The sequence below is a fragment of the Pimephales promelas genome, chromosome 11 (genome assembly GCF_988280905.1).
Source record: "Pimephales promelas chromosome 11, fPimPro1.hap1.1, whole genome shotgun sequence".
Lineage (NCBI taxonomy): Eukaryota > Metazoa > Chordata > Actinopteri > Cypriniformes > Leuciscidae > Pimephales > Pimephales promelas.
The window spans coordinates 6,453,853-6,471,254 of record NC_142779.1 but is presented as its reverse complement, the minus strand read 5'-3'; the positions used below and the strand labels follow the sequence as shown (position 1 = coordinate 6,471,254).

Below are 17,402 nucleotides of genomic sequence, written 5' to 3'. Positions count from 1 at the left end.
TAGAGGGGAGCCACTCACCTAAACACCATGTGGAAAATCCCTTCATTTAAAGGTGACAGACGGGGAACAACATTTCCTTTTCATTGTGAGCCTTCAAAACCAATTAGGCGCAAGTAAAAAAAAAAAGTTAACTTTAATATAATGCAATATTACAAATACATATGTAATACATACATATAAACTGTATAATACATTACAGAACCTTTTGTTTTAGAGTTTTCTACAATAGCTGTACATGAATCTAGGGCTGCCCTCGACTAAACATTTTTCTAGTCGACTAGTAGTTGTTCATTTATGACAATACAACAACATTTGTTAAATATTGTTCATTTAACATCAATACATACTGTATGTACAATACATATAACTATATCTTTTGATAGGCTGTCAGTGGAGAAATATGTTTTGTAGATACCCAGCAGAGAGATCCATGAACCAGCCACAATCTGACTTCGTGGGGGTTTTGTGTGTTTCATCATTTGATTATTTCTGTTGTTTCATCATAGCAGAATAGTTTCACATATCATTTTCTGCTGTCTACTGTTCTTGGGGAAGTCTCTCTGGAGTTTAAAAAGTTGCTCATGTTATTTTTGTTTGTATAGATCATCAGCATAATAGCATGTGGGTTTATTTATACTTTGGTCTGTTTATTCAAAGAGTGCAGAGAGACTGTAGGTGAGCAGTTGAAGAAACTGCTGGAACAGATGATAAAATATTATGCAATTATAATATTAATATGCACTGCTAGATTTCGGTCACCAACGGATGGGGTGTGGAGTTGCTTTATCAAAAAAACAACATCTAAATCAACAGATATAATATACATCTAAACAACTAAATAACAGATTTAAAAGGAAACTGTCTTCAATATTTATTGGTGTTGACATGGCCATCTAATTGTGCTGCATACATCATAGCATAGATAAGGGAATTTATGCTTTAGTAGGCTATATAGTGAACATTTTTATAGAAATTAACCAATTAACGAGCGGGTGATCTTCAAAAACTACCCAGTTAACGTTAGGCCTATATTTTCTAAAGCGGTCTGGATTTCGTTGCTTTTCATAACTACGTTTAGTTCGCACGTCACATTTACTGTCCATTGATTAATTGTTTACATTGGTAGCAACACGCTGTAAACCAATCACTACTTTGCTGTTTTTTGCATATAGGCCGCCTAAATATAGCCCTCTAGCAAAGTTATAATGGTGTTCTGCTTTACCTTATCCGATATAGCAATCGTAGCAAACTTATAATGTTATTTAAAGCAACTTTTCAACAAATCAAACAAAAGCTACTTACATGCTCATAAGATGCATTTTTTTTTTTTTTTTTGCACCGGTCAGGTGCTCTGCCATCAGATTCATCCGAGTCGAAGCACAACTTATTCTACCAAAACAATGTTCCTCCGCAAGAGACGTGCAGTTGTATGCTTCAACCGCTAGAGGGCCAAAAGTTACACTTTGCACGTTTGAAATTCAAAAGTTCATTATTATAGTGGTTAAAACTGTCTGGATATGCTTTATGAAGAAATACAAAACATCAGTTTAACCTGATCTGGTTGTGAGCTTTTAATTGTTTGTGTAGGACTATTACTTTTCTTTTAAAAATGGACTTTGAGTCTGTAATAAAGTTTTGATTGATTGATATTAAAAACACTACCGGTAGGCACTTATGAGAAAGTTTCTCAACTAAGAAGTGGATTATAGAAATATCACATTATCATTGCCAATGCCCCCTTTTTTATTTTTAACAATGCATATAATATGGTCTGATTATATTTAAAGTGTCATCCACAATGATTTCACAAAATTCCACATGATAATAGTGAAACACATTTACTAAATCTTCTTGTTAGAATACAAGACTATAAATTATTCACAAAGGCAGTGTAAGGAAGGACTTTCCTAAGACTGAATTTAGGAATTCGAAACTGCAGTAAAACAATAATAACTCACTAATCTGTAAAAGAGATCAAAGGGACAGAGGGCACCACACAACTGGCCCAACCTGATATCTTCCCATCATGTTGTGGTTCTTGACTCTGCACAATATCTTCTCTCCTCCAGGGCTCATTCAGCCATGCAAATCTCACAAACCTCCTGCCTCCAGCTGTGTTATGCAAGGGCAAAATAAATACTTCTGGCGCGAATGGTAAAATTGTTTCATTCCTGCAGAAGCAGAACAGGCAGAACAAGAAAACAACGCCTGTTCTTCTGTTGTGGGAGATGCCCCAATAAAGATTTGGGTGATAGGTGTTTATTGTTATTTCGTTTGTGAATCTAAGGTTTTCCCTTTTCATGTTTGGTATCATTTTAAGTGTCTCAGTGCGATTGGTAAAATGGTCTTAATTTCATTACAGTCATTGGAAATAGGAGAAAGATTGAGAACTTAGGAGAACCCTGTTCTTCTCCATGGGTGATGTCTTTTCAAGATAATATCTCCCCTCAGGTGTTACCCCTTGAGGTATAGGAATTGACCCAAAACAAACTCTGAAAGCTATTGGTACAACCCTTTTGTTCTGGTCTAGGTATTTAAGGCTAGGTAACAGAGCAGTCTTGGGGAACCTGTAACCAGGAAAACCCCCATACAGTGCTGTGTCAGTGTTTTCCCGGTGGTTCCCGTTACTGTGTGTCTCTGTCAGGAATGCATTGCTTACTTTTAGAATCATCTTTGAGTAATTGATGTCATGTATTTACTATTTCTGAATTGGCTGTTAATTGCTTGGGTAATTGGCATGATACATTTTTTCCTGACAAATAAATGTTACATCTTGATTTACTCTGGAGTATTCTGACGTCATTATTTTAGTAAATTATAGGAGGCTGGTGCTACCGCAAATCTTGCAGGATAGGTCAAACTAAAGGCGCAGATGTGAATGGAGCAGTAGGCACGTCCTCTGAAGACCTTTTGATTTCTGTCTATCACTGATTTAGCAAGTTGTATGGAAGTGGCTAAAATAAACTACATTCTTTGTACGTGTGAGCAGTAGGCAACCGACTTAAGAAATATTAGTTAACCCTGCACCCTCTGACTAAATACAGAACTGACAAGGTTTGTGTCCGTGAGAAACACGATCCGGCCGACGTGATCTCTGGGTCCATAATGAACGAATAATTGAAAGTGTAAGAAACACAGACATATCAAAGATCTAAATTAAATTATAATCAATAGTTATGGTTATTTTCTAATAAGAAACACAATCTAAACTTGATCATCAGTAAAAATTGGGGTCAGATTAAGCATAGAGCTAAAGCAATATTGAAACTAAATTCTAATAAATTAAGTGAACTTCACTGGAGCGCTGAAAAGACATATGCGCATTATCCCTTCGCCCAGCCATTGGATTCCGTCCTTGGGCCAATGGGTGGACCTTACAGCAGGAAAACATTCCTTATCGCTCATATTTTAAGGCATACTGTTACTATCAAACAGTGCAATCTTTATTCCCACTTCATATCAAATGAAGTGTGTTTATTTGGATTAGCTGTTTGGCATGATGAAGGACAGACAGGAGAAGGTTGTACCAGGCAGACAGTCTGTGTTAACTGCTGCTTGAATCTGATTAAAGAGAGCATGCTCTTTATTCCCAGCATTCCCGATGCTCTCTTTTAACTCTGCCAGTCGCTGTAGTATAATGTGCCTTTCCCTGCCTCTTATAATTCCTCGGAAGTACAGCACAGCTGAGAGATGGCTCCTTCTGGAATGGGCGAAACATTCGTTGAATTAAAGTAAAATGATTGTTTGTTAAATTGTTAACATTATCTGCAGCACATAATATGACCTAAAATCGCACCTGATGTCTGGATAGTTTTCAACCAGTGGCTGTAGGTTATGTTTTACATCACTTTTTCTGCACCCAATGATCTTGCTCAGCTGGTCCCCGACTGGATGGAGCCATTCTGAGGTAGAATTCTATGCAGAGAATGATGCAGTAAGGAATATGTTAGCATGTTTTAAAGACCCCTTATAGAGAAAATACATTTTTTAATGTTGTTTTTAAATGTTTATGTGCCTTTTTTTTTTTTTTAAAGACAAACCATGTGCAAATTTATCAGTCAAAACCATTGCTGAGTTTTGCTGAGTAAAACAGTGGTTTAGCAAATACAGTTTAAAAAACACAGTTTTGTGTTCTTTAAGTCACAAAAATGTTATAAACAATTCCATTAATGTGCGGGCGGGCTTTAGCATATCATTTACAATGCTGCGAAACACAAAAGTCTCAAGAAAAGCCAAGTTATCCTGGTATATTTTTCTGATGATATGAAAAATGTTATGATGAGTTGTTCAAAGCGTTTCTAATGATACTGATGTTTAGAAGGCAGCTGTCCGAAACATGGTTTGTTTAACATTAGCAACACATTATTAGCTGTAGTCAAGCCAAAAGCTAATCATATCAACCGTTAAGTCTGACGAAGAGAGCAGTACAAAAAATTTACTATTCTGATACATCGACTTGTAGACGACCCTGTATAATTCACCCTTCCATTTATATTTACATTTATTCATTTAGCTGACGCTTTTATCCAAAGCGACTTACAATTGCTATATATGTCAGAGGTCGCACGCCTCTGGAGCAACTAGGGGTTAAGTGTCTTGCTCAGGGACACATTGGTGTCTCACAGTAGATTCGAACCTGGGTCTCTCACACCAAAGGCATGTGTCTTATCCGCTGCACCATCACCACCCCACTTCTTCTGAATCAGTTTCTGGTTCAAACATTTATGGCTGAATTAAACCAGTATTTCCATTTGACTTGCCACTATGAACCGTTTACTACAGTAAAGTTGATCGAGTGGATCAGGTAGTCGGAGGTGGGGATAATTTGCATATTCATGGATCCGCACATATTAAATGAAGCAAGGGTGTAGAGATATATTTTCTAGCTATTTTAAGGCATGAATAATTTATTTTAAGGGATAAAATTATTGAATATTTATTGTACTTTAATAATAAAAAAAAAAACACTGGTTTTTAAAGTTGCATTATGAGGATTGTACCATTTCTTGAAATATCTCCTTCAGTTCCTCCCACTGATTTGCGATCTTAGTGGCAGCCGTCTCATTTTTCCTGTTTTTGCACGAGTAGTTATTCTTCATCAGCTGAGAAACATATTCTTTCACCACAAAAATGTGAGCCTCATTCACAAAGACCTTAAGTTGCATAAACAGGAGAAAGCAGAGAAAAGAGAGATTTTACAATAAATACATGAGGATGTGTATTTTGTTGACAGGCAGTGTAAACAGTTCACTAAAGTGACATGAGAGCTGTTGCACAGTGGTTAGGATACTTGTACGCTGCTCTACGCAGTCAAGTGTGTATTGTTTGTGTATATACTTTAAAAAAAACTAGTCAAAGCCTCACCTGTTTAGGTTTTGGGCTCATGAATTTGGTCTTTTCAGAAAGATTCTTGGTTCTTTCGATCAGCTGTGAAAAGTCTTCATCAAGTGAAAACCATTTTCCTGTCATTTGTCTCCTGAGGAAAGGCTACAAACAGAAGCTCTTAATATTCACTCACTCTACTATCTAAAATAGACATTCAATATGCATATTCACAGACACTATGACTGAACTCAGTGATTTACCTACTTAGAATTCTGCACAATATAGTGTTTTATATTAATTTTTGTATTAAAATAAACATGTAGTTCATTTAAGGTCTACATCAAGTCAGCTAGCCTGTTGTCTGAATGGTTCTTAAATTTATCTGGTGTGTATCTCAAACTATTGCCATTGTTTAACAAGTATTGTTAACGATGTGTGGTTCAGAAGCTCACACCTTGACATCCGTTTTGAAGCGCTCCAACAATGATTGACTCAATTTGGTGGTGAGTCCATCTATTTCCTTTTGAAGCAGCTCTAGTGGAATCGGGCAGCTGTCCTTAAAGCTCTCCATGTGCTCTCTGGAGAAAAAATATTTAAATTATAGTTGCTTATTAGAACTTGTAATGTCAGAACAATCTAAAAAGTTTATAAAATGTAAGTTTTGTCTGTATGCAGTTTGTATTTAGAGAACATTTTTTAATCTATCTTGCTACATTAGCCATGCTTCCATCCAAAGTTGTGAATTTAACTTGTGCACAAAATTAGAATATTGTAGCATTTCCATCCCATGTGTTCAAGAGAACACATGACTTCCTGGGGAATTGGCACAAAACATCTGTAATAAAAAAAAGAAGCTGTGGAAATTGGGGAAGCCACTATGGCTCTTTTTTCCTGTCTCATAAATGAGTGAGACCGTTCTGGGAGGTCAAAATACCAAATCATTCTAATGGCAAACTTTGGCTCAGGGATTTGAGATGCTGTGCAATGAAACTGACATCTAATCACATCCACTGTTGTGGCAAAGTCACATGAGTTTTTTGTTGGACATTAAGGGATTTATTCAGTAAATGTGTTTCCATTGTAGTTCATGCGCATGTTTTCTCATCAGATAATAAAATGAATCCGCCTTAATAGAATGCATAAGTATTTTATTTTATTTATTCACATCTTAGTTTTCATGTTGTGTTTATGTGCTATCCCATAATGCGCATAAAAATAGGTGGATGGAAAAGTAGCTAGTGATTTAGGCTGCATGAAAATCACAATAGTTTAATAGTATAATACTAAGACCAATGCTTACCTTTGAGATCATCTAGTTCACATACATTAAATACCTTACAAATAAATCTGATCAGAAATAAATGATTGATTTTGTTTTACCAAATTTAAATTTGATACCAAATATAAGTTTGGTAAAAAAAAGTCTTTACTTTAAGTAATCATCATCAGAAATCATCAATAACTCATTAATATCTAAAAATGTATTTCCTTTTTATAGTTAGTTAGAACTAAAACGACTTTTAGTGGTTTAAGTTTTAGAGACACGCACCTAGAGGTTTCCATCGCAATTAATATTCCCCAGTGTCAGGGACTTCCCCTGCCAGCTGCCTGACTGCCTCTATGTGGCATGAATTCCTGGAAATCACGTGACGGATTGTTTTTTTTATGCTTTTTTTTTTAATGGCTTCATGGCATATAAGGTGATTGGCTTTGAAAACAGTTGCTTTCTGAACTGAGTGATGACAGGCAAAGATCAGAAGCTGGAACGAACATTCTGCCATTGAGATGAATGTGAAAGTAAACGAATAGCTTTCTCCACCCCTTGGCTTGTATTCACATAATCTTTCTGAAGAGATAATATTCAATTTGAAACTAGACTTATAAAGTTATACATTATTTCTACTCCTCTCAAACACGTGTGTAAAAATTGTTTCAATGAAAATTACAATTTACTTTTGGGCCGTATGTTGTGTAAATGACCTACTTTAGGGCACTAAAGCTGTTGATGTAGCTGATGTGATACTCTGCCCAGAGAGATGAGTTCGACAGAGGACTGCTCCACTCAACAAACGCTGACTCAAACCTTCAGAGACAAATAACAACAGTCGGTGATACAAAGAAATAAAAAGAAATATGTTTTTCTAAGATCACATGATTTTTCAGTTATCGTTGAGGCCGGGGAATGTGTTAAATATGGGAATACAGTTAATAGGATGTGGTTTTAATAAAATCTATGTGAAAGATCTGCCACATGAAGAGAAAGAGAATTTTAGATTTGGAGCCAGATTACAGGGGGGTAAAAATTACTATACAAGCCAAGGTGACAGCCTCATTATTCTTATTTTTAAACAGAGATTGGTAGGTCTTTTAGTGAAATATGTTGACTTTAGCAATCTTTGTTTTAATGTTACATTTACATTTAGTCATTTAGCGGACGCTTTTATCCAAAGAGACTTACAACTGAGGATTAAACCAAGAGAGTCATCGTGAAGAGGCAAAAACAAGAAGTGCTCAAAATACAAAGTTCAGACATTGCTCGGAGTGGCACAACCCAGATAAGCAGTGCTAACGGAAGAGATGAGTTTTCAGTTGTCAGCATTCAAAAGACAACTGAAAACTCATCTCTTCTGTGAGTACTTAACATAAAAATACATAAAAAAAAAAAAAATAATAATTCCTTTTCCTTTAAATCCTTGCTTAGCTGGCTTACGCACTTCTAGCGTTGTTTTTGCCTCTTCACAAGGACTCTCTTGGTTTAATCCTCAGTTGTAAGTCGCTTTGGATAAAAGTGTCTGCTAAATGACTAAATGTAAATTTATATGTCAATGGTGAAAGTTCAAAATTAGGAAAATGCACTTTTCCAAAGCACAAAAAGTGCAGTTTCTCAGTTTAACTAATATAGCTATCGATGGTGCCATCTTTCTATAGTTATTTAAACCCCATGTATTCTGGCTCTTTTTTTATGTACATTTCAGTCAGGGACTTCTGGTTGAGTTGACACAGAATGACACTATGGTGACCTTTTTTAATCCAATAATAACTGTCATATCAGCCAATAAAGATATAACATCTGTCATGTGAATTTTTTTTTAAATCAGTTGCTCTGCACATAAAAAAATATACCAGAGTATATTTCTTTCTCACAAACCTTTTCGGAAAGGTCTTCAGTTCCTCCAAACAGGATCGGACAACCTTCTGCTCAAGGTTCACATCAATTCTTCTGGATGCTTGTACATGACCTTTAATATTCTGGGAAAGAAAACATAAATGTGTTGTTTTTTTCCCCTTGTGCTGTTTTATAATTACATTGAGCCAAAAAACATATAGACATGTTTGAACATGTCTGAATATCATTGAACTAGATTTTTTTTTAAGTGGCATTTGCAAACAAATGATGCTAGAATTTATAAGTATAGAATTTATAATTAAAGAACAATATTATAACATATACTATCTTCCATAGCACATTAATGCATAGTTCACTCAAAAATGCAAAATGCTGACATAATTTACTCCCTTTCATTTTGTTCCAAACATACAAGACTTAATAATTTGAGTGTTTTTCTCTCCCTCCACTGAAAGTACAGGTAACGAAGATCCAAAAAGGTTAAAAAGGCGCCATATGAATTGAGCAATTTAATCCAAGACATGTAAAGAGATTTTCCTTCTCAATACATGAACAGATTTTATTTAAATTAACAGAATTTTCATTTTTGGATGAACTATCCCTTTAACTATGATCTTGTTTCACTAACATTTAACATTTAAGTGTCAAAATGATTTTTTTTCATAACCATACCTATTTTTTATCACTTAAAACTGAACAAAGCTCTTTGTGTGAAATTATTTACTAGCAAAGTGTAATTGTGTTATCTTTCTTTAAAGTAAACGCCACTTGGTAAAATTTTAAGTGTCGCTCAACAATTCGGGGCCACTATAAGTTGAGAAAAAGGTCCTATACTGCTCTCTACTGGTAAACAAATTCCATTGTGACTGTAGACATTTAAATGCAAAATCAAAGGACTTTCTATTAATCATAATTTCACTTCCATTTAGATCTGAGGGAAGGCGAGCTAATTGTGAAAGTGCAGGCTCACCGTCCAGATGTCCATGTCAATGTGTGAGCTGTAGATTCCCTCATCAATGTTTGGTTTCCTCTTTTCTGTCCACATTTCCTCATTCTCCAACTGAATAATTCGGTCAAGTGATGCTCTCATGTCAGCCTGTTAAAAGGACAAGGGTGGACACTGAATTCAGACGGTTAGCTACTAGTGGTATCTCAGATGACAGATGTGCTTGTGTGCTACCTGTAAACGACTGCAGTATTTAACTTTAATCAGGTTAAGGAAGTCTTTGTTCAGCAGAAGCACTCTCTGATCTTCCTTCAGCTCTGGCTGCAGTGAGCAGCTTCCCATTATCTTCTCACTGTGGAAACAGCAGTTAAATACAGTTTATTATTATTTTATTTACAGTCATGACTCATGTCATAACCCTTGAAGTAAAAGTACAGTCACATCTATAATCACAACTGTCGTAAGGCGCATCCTTTAAATGTACGGTTCTGTGCTTTATTGTGAAACCAACTTTACAATGGATCTCAGCAACTGGTACACACATGAGTATCCATATAAGGTCTGAAGAGAACTGGAATCAAACTGAAGTTTGGGGTCATTAAAAACACATTAAGACCACCAGACCTTTAGCAATTTGGGAAGTGGAAGTTTGGAGTATATCAGTCTTTTGATAGGTTTATGTGAATTTATGTTTGACATCACGATTCTTTGATTAAATCCCACTGAAGTCAATTTGGATATGGTTTTCCAGTGAACAATGACTAAAGATTGTCATCAAAATATATATTGCACAGCCTCAGAATGTGTTTTTTTTTTTAAAGAAATTAATCATCAGCAAGCAAGGACCCCTTAAATTGACCAAATGTGAACGTAAAGACATTTATAATGTTACAAAAGATATCTATACCAAATAAATGCACATCCGTTCATCATTGATAATAATAAGAAATTTAAGTTTTTAAGCAGCAAATCGGCATGATTTCTGTGACACTGAAGACTGGAGCAAGGATGATTAAAAAAACATATTTAAGGAAAAAATACATTTAAAAAAATATTAGAATTAAAAAAAAAGTTATTTTATATTGTAATATTTTATAATATTACATAAATGGAGCCTTGTTGAGCTTAAGACACTTCTTTCAAAAACATACAAAAATGCTACTGACCCCAAAGTTTTGAATGGTAGTACTGTACGTCATATGAATCACTTTTATGATATATACTGTATATACGCTACAGTAGGGCATTTTTGTCCTTTCCAAACATGACTTCCCATTCACTTTCATTATATGGAACAGATGGCCATGAGGATATTAATCAAAGAAATTAATTTTTTTAGTATCAAAAGTGTAATTAATACAGGATTGGAACAGCATACTTACTTAAATAACATTAACAACAGCACAAAAAAAAAGAAGATTTGGAAGTGATATTGACCAGCTGTATTTACCAATATAAAATCTAAAGGTAGGAATACCTACCTTGGGTAGCGATGAATAATGAAATCTAGAAGAGCGTGGTAATCTTTAAGCTCGGTCACCTTTTCCAGAAGTCTCTTTAAATGCTCTCCTACAGCCTCATGATGGCAGGACACATAGGTTTCAAACACTTTAAAGTCAGCTGGATATGAGCTCAGAAGTTCAGTCTTCACTCTCTCCAAATTCTCCACCACAGCTTTACCCAGAAGCCCCAGATGCACTGCCAACCAGGAAGTGTTCTGCTCGCGGCTGTCCAGCTGAACTTTCTTCAGAGCATCTCGAAGCCCGTCTCGTACCGCATCCCTCCAGGCTTCCCTCCATCCCGGCATCGCTCCTGGTTCTCCCTGTCTCTTCTCTTCCTCTAAGATAATTTGTGCAACATACACCAGCAACTCTTTATTGGGCAAGGGCAGAGCACTGGAGTTGCGTACAATGACAGACATTTTGTTTCTTAGTGTTCCAAAGAGCAAACTGAGGTCTTTCTCTTTATGGACAAGTTCGATGGGACAGTCTTCTTGATCTAGAGCTTGATGCTCACGCTGTAGCTCCAAACTTAGAGACAGTAGATTCACATAGGCCTCCTCTAAAGCTTCCATCTCTATCAGTTTGTTAATCTCCATAACTGCAGCAAATAACATATAAAGCAAAATATTAGTAAACAGGCGACTGCATGAGTTGTGTCATAATACAGGAGCTAACACACTTGCATCAACAGCTATTATACTGTATTTCAATCAGGAATTATCATGCTCTGTTTACCATAGATTAGAAATCGAAGGGATTCTGATTATAATCTTATGATGTGGTCCGGGTAATGTTGCCATATGTGAAGTACTTTACAAATAAATAGGTATATATATATATATAGGTATATATATATATATATATATATATATATATATATATATATATATTAACATTCATTGAGTAAAAGTAAGTATAAAACATCTAGTCACAGTGCTAGTGTCAAATACTACTGTTTTTGTTTTTCATTAAAATGACAAACGAGTATACAGTAGACCATTTCACAAGATGTAAACAACACTGGTCCAGAAACACTTCCTGTTTCAGTTTGTAACTGTTTTCTTTATTTCACATGTAAAGAAAACATCTTAAATATGTTTGTTTAACTTTTTGATTCAGTTTTAAATGTTCTGTTGGTTGTATTTTATCCCAGCTTTTATGTAGTGTTAAAAAAAGGAAACAGGAAGTGCTTCTGGACCAGGGTTGTTTACATCTTGTTAAAAGAAGTCTCTTATGCTTAGGTTGCATTTATTTGAACTAAAATACATTATAAACAGTAATATTGAATATATAACTATTTTTGAATATATTTTAAAATGTAATTTATTCCTGTGATGATCCTTACTCCAGCCTCCAGTGTCACATGATCCTTCAGAGAGCATTTTAATATGCTGATTTGCTGCCCAAGAAACATTTTGTATAGTAATCAATGTTGTAAACAGTTATGCTGTGTTATATTTTTGTAGAAACCATGATAAAAATTAACTTAAAAAAACGTTTGTAACACTGCAAATGTTGTTATGGTCATTTTGGATCAATTTAATGTGTCCATGTGAATTAAAGTATTTTCTCAAAAAAGTATCCCAAACTTTTCAACAGTAGTGCACAGTGTGGGTAGTTGTTGTGCAGTGTGACCGGCAATTCGCCATATAAGATTATTTTAAAATGCTTTTTACAATTCATTTTTGTTGTTGTTGCTGACGACTTCTTATCAGTTCAAAATTCATGACTGAACATGAACTGAACTCCTATCAATGAAGATTTATTGCTTGAATTCACAGGAACCCAGACAAAATGATAAGGCTAGCCCCCAGCCCCCATACAGGGTAAAGAACAATGTTGTTTTGACCTATTACACTTTAGCAAATGAAATACACATTTAGTAAAACAAGACCTAAAAGTTAATGGTGTAACAAACAATCACAATGTCTAAAATGTCTAAACCATAATGTTGAGAAATTATTTGTCAACTACCTATAGATGGGACACACAATACTTGTGTGATAAACACTCACCTGACAAAGGCAAAGGCGGTATCTCAGGCAGAGTATAGGTGTCTCTGAGCTCCAACACTCTGTCGATGCTCTGCACACTCTTCGATATCTGCTCTTCAGATAAATCCATGTCCTCTGTGACAGGTTGAAGTGGTTCCTGTTTGTGTTTTTTAGGACCCAAACCCAAACTTTCCCTGAACGATGTGCCCCTCTTTGCAACTGGACCAGTAATTTCAACTGCAGAATCTGAGAATAAAATGAAGAGTTACTGGAGATGATTCATGTCATTATGTGTTACATTCAATTGAACAAATGTTCTCAAAAAAAATGTTCTCAGATGATTTTACCCTAAATTTGACCCTTTTTCATTAGGGATGGGCGATATGGCAAAAATATCATATCACATTTTTTTCCAGGAAAATCCTGATTTACGGTTTTATACTGTTTTTATTATTTTGTAAGTGGCTAAACTAATGTCCCTATCTTAAAAACAAAGCCTTATAGGTAACAAAATATAAAATAAAAAGAATGGTAGACATTTAGGCCAAAGTGGCGAAGCTAAAAATCTTTGTCATTATTTTCTTTGTTATTAAAAATAGATACAAAAATACAAAGATACACATTACAAATACACAACTTAATATACATATGAAATAAACAGTGCTTTATTTTTTTTCAGCTACAGTAGGCGTATTTAACAGTAGCATTGAAGAAAGTAATTAGGCTAAATAACAAATATGAAAATAAAACAACATAGATTTCACTGTATGAATTATATATTGATTCTTATTAAAGCTTCTATTAAAGTTCTCAAGAGCAGAGAGTGATTTCCACTATGTTTTTTTTTTTTTTTTAACATTAAAGGGGTAGGTAGGGTTCTCCCAAAAAAATAAATAAAAAAAAATTTCATCATTTAATCTCTCAAGTTGTTTTAAACCCAAATAAATGTATTTCTTCTGTTGAAAATAAAAGTTATTTGGAAGAATGTGTCTAACCAAACAATTGCTGCATGGTCCCCAGTCACTTCTATAGTATATTTCCTACTATGGAAGTCGATGGGGACCAGCAACCACTTGGTTAGCCACATTCTTCAAAATATGTTCTTTTGTGTTCAGCACAAGAATGAAATGAATACAGGTTTGGAACAACATTAGAGTGAGTAAATAATAACAGAATTTTTATTTTTGGGTGAACTATCTCTTTGAAGGACAAGCGGCAGCAAATTTACTATTAGGATACTGTCTCTTTAAGAGCTGCACGCTATACGTTTGACAAGCAGATTTTCTCTGTTTGCTTTCACTTTAGACATAACCAACTTTGTTTATATAAACCTTGTGTGTATTTGACAGTATTAGCACAATAAGACTCGAAAGATAACTTCCAGTATTTAGGCGCTGTTAGACAGGCCTTTATAGTCAGTGAGCTTCGGGTGTAGTTACGCGCTCAAAAAAACGCATGTTAGAACAACACATCAGCACGTGAATGACATGTTTAACCAGCAAGACTTTAAAGTACATGCAAATAATGAACTTTTGTGAATTGCAGTGTCCCGTGAGAGAGTGTAACTCTACCTCTGCGTTTACATGTGAATGTACGTCGCGTTGTATAATAGGCTATGAGACGGAGGTACCAGAACTGCGACTGATAAAATTAACGATACTATGGTATTTTTTCAAAAGCAGATCGTGGAGACATTTTAATTGTCCACGATCAAAAACCACGGTATCGCACACCCCTACTTGAATAAAATTGTATAGTTCAAAGAAAACATCATCTAATATCTCAAAATGTACACTTACAATATCTTTGTGTACCTTACGTATCTTAAAAAATGATAATTTAATGATTAAACAAACAGGATCAGGAGGACATATTTTTTGTTAATGTGACGGTTCTAATAATTTTAGGAATAAACATAATTGTAAAGGCTAGATCTCCCAAAAGGTATAACGTAATAAGCATTTCTGCATTGGTTGCTGCATTTACTATCAACAGATCCTGTAATGACATATTTCACTTGTCTAGAGGTGAATCTAGTGACCTGCAAAGACCAGTCACCTGACTTAGTTCTGGTAAGAGAAGCTTTTTTTGCCTTGGGACTCTGAAATGAAGATTGTGAGGGAGATCCTCTGCTCAAGCCTTAAAAAGAGAAACATGCAAGGAGTTTTAGCAAATCCAAAGTCAATAAAAAAAATCCTTATCCAACTATCTGTTATACAAGCTAACAGGCTAACATGGTTCCTTATGAATAGGATCTACAAGACACTGCTGCTTTTGTCTACCAGAAGTTAAGTTCACAGTACTCTATAAGTACTTACATTCTGCTTTACTGTTGGAACTTTAACCTTGGGAAGACATTGTCACTAAAAAACAACAACACTTTTTAATCACATTATGGATACACTTACTTGGAGAGGAAGGCGGTCGTGAAGGTGAATTTGAGATTTGGCTTTGGTCGCTGTCTGTGTTCTCTGACATTTTGTTTTTCAATGTCAAAGGACTGAGGACTTTCAAACTGTTTCTGAAGGTCTTCATAAGCCCAGGATTCTTCTCCTTGACCGGACTTTCCATCTGTTTTCCACCATTTTTTATAACCTTTGTTGCGTCCTCACCCGATTCTGGTGGGTCATTAACCCCATCTACTTCTTCTTTTCCAGTTTCTGACATTTTGCCATGCGTCAGTCGGATCAAGCTTGAGGAAAATAATATCAAGAACTTTAAAGAAATGTTGAAATATTGTGCCAAAAAACAATGCAAGGTTTGATAGTGTTGAGACTGTTCACCACTGGAGCCGAGTGTGAGAATGAAATGTTGAATCTATCAGCAGGTATCTTGTTGTTTACTGACAACATGTCTTTTTTTCACTGGATTGGAATCATGTAGAAGGTGTACATGTTGTCATAACAACAGAAAGACATGAGCTTGTATATAAACTCGTTTCAAATAATCACAATACAGGTCCCAAAGTTAAAAGATGAACCAATTGATATAGAATGACATGTCATTATATAGATCAGTGGAGTGGATGAACCACACATAGGGTGAATAATATATAGGACGCCCTTAACCCCACATTCCACCTTTATGGAAAGCTTAGTTAAAAAGAAAAACAAGTGATACACAAATATTAGGAAGAAAGAACATTCAAAGCCCAGATTTATTCAAGGCAATGCTGTTTAAGTGCGTATTTTTGGAGACTTAATTTTCCTGCCCATGTTCATTTTTTAAAACACAACTGTGACTGAAATAAAACAGCAATAAACGTGTGTTTTTTTAAATAGCCCTAAACAATGTTTAAAATCTTCATTTCTGCCTTCATTTTCGACATTAAATTCTGAAGTAGCCTACACTGCACTACTGTAAACACTATTATAAATGATTTGATATGCTGCCCCATTTAACAGTAGCCAATGTAACGTTAGCTATATGGGCGCATGTCGTATGTTTCTTTTGCCAAAAGATGACAGGTTCTTAGAAATCATCTCTGAGTTAGGAAGACATGTCTCCTTTACAATACCAAAATATTGCTTTCCGTCGAGAGCGAAAATATAAACTTATCGACCGTTTGATTTCATGGACCACAGCTCGGCATTATCTCAAAGGAATCTCGTTAAAATTACTCATTACATTAAATAACATGAGTTCAATCTTTTATCTAACTGACACTGACTTTGGCTGTTATTGGCACAGCTACAGAGGTAACTACGTTATGATATCTCAGCGATTAAAGGTCGCGGAAGATATGTATTTTAAAGATCAGTTCTAAAAACACGCATAAATACAAATGTGGCCGTTATTACAATATATGAATGTATAAGTATGTTTGTAAGTTAAACATCGCACTGTAAAACGAACTCACCTTAGACCCGAGTTTCTTGTGCCACTTCCACTTCCAACGATCTTTTCTGTTAAATATTGAAGCGTAAAAAAAACAAAAACAGTTGGCAAACGCACTGCACCGACAGGTTCAACAGCAAGACTTAACTATACATTTCCCGTAAATAGGCCGCGAGTAGAGCTGCGAAAAACCCTGGTAGCCTACTCACAACAGAACAGATTTCGACTTTCTAGTCGGGATTCACCTTGAAACGTCACTGAATAGGTGCATTGTTAATTATTATGAGCCCGCGTGAGCTGAGCTGATACAGGAACTAGCGTCAGATTCAGTCACTGTTCAGTCAGAGTAAGTAGCCTACTGTATTCACTGACTTGAGAGTTTTTGAAAAATGATTACACATCACTTTTAGATTCCCATAATCTATGGAAATACAATTGTGCGTACCACTGAGGAAAAACAATATAGTGGTTATGCAAAGCATCGAGTGTTTCCTTTATTATCAAAATATAGCATAGCCTAGTCACAATACAAGGCATGTTCCATCCAAATTGAATGAATAAAACCCTAAACATTTATTCTATTTGAAAATATATAAAATATATATTGCAAATATAGGCTACTAACAAAAAAAGGTACTATCTTTAAATATATTAAAAGAGAATTGGCACCA

At 35.2% G+C, this 17,402-nt stretch overlaps 1 protein-coding gene across 2 annotated transcripts; it reads right to left on the bottom strand.

Annotated features, from left to right (window-relative positions):
* Positions 1–114: 114 nt before the first annotated feature.
* On the bottom strand, positions 115–17,028 carry exoc3l4 (exocyst complex component 3 like 4). 2 transcript variants are annotated; one of them, XM_039672235.2, is made up of 14 exons: positions 16,754–17,027; positions 15,303–15,586; positions 14,953–15,033; positions 12,916–13,140; positions 10,880–11,498; positions 9,633–9,750; positions 9,423–9,548; positions 8,474–8,574; positions 7,310–7,408; positions 5,780–5,903; positions 5,365–5,487; positions 5,001–5,153; positions 3,797–3,915; positions 115–3,700 (listed from the first exon to the last, which is right to left on the bottom strand). In XM_039672235.2, exons 2-14 carry the CDS (start codon positions 15,559–15,561, stop codon positions 3,484–3,486), a joined length of 2,364 nt encoding a protein of 787 aa, XP_039528169.2. In that variant the 5' UTR covers positions 15,562–15,586; positions 16,754–17,027; the 3' UTR covers positions 115–3,483. The 2 variants fall into 2 exon arrangements, with proteins under 2 accessions (XP_039528169.2, XP_088972952.1); XM_089116826.1 differs by lacking the exon at positions 14,953–15,033 and having other exon boundaries at positions 16,754–17,028.
* Positions 17,029–17,402: the final 374 nt, after the last annotated feature.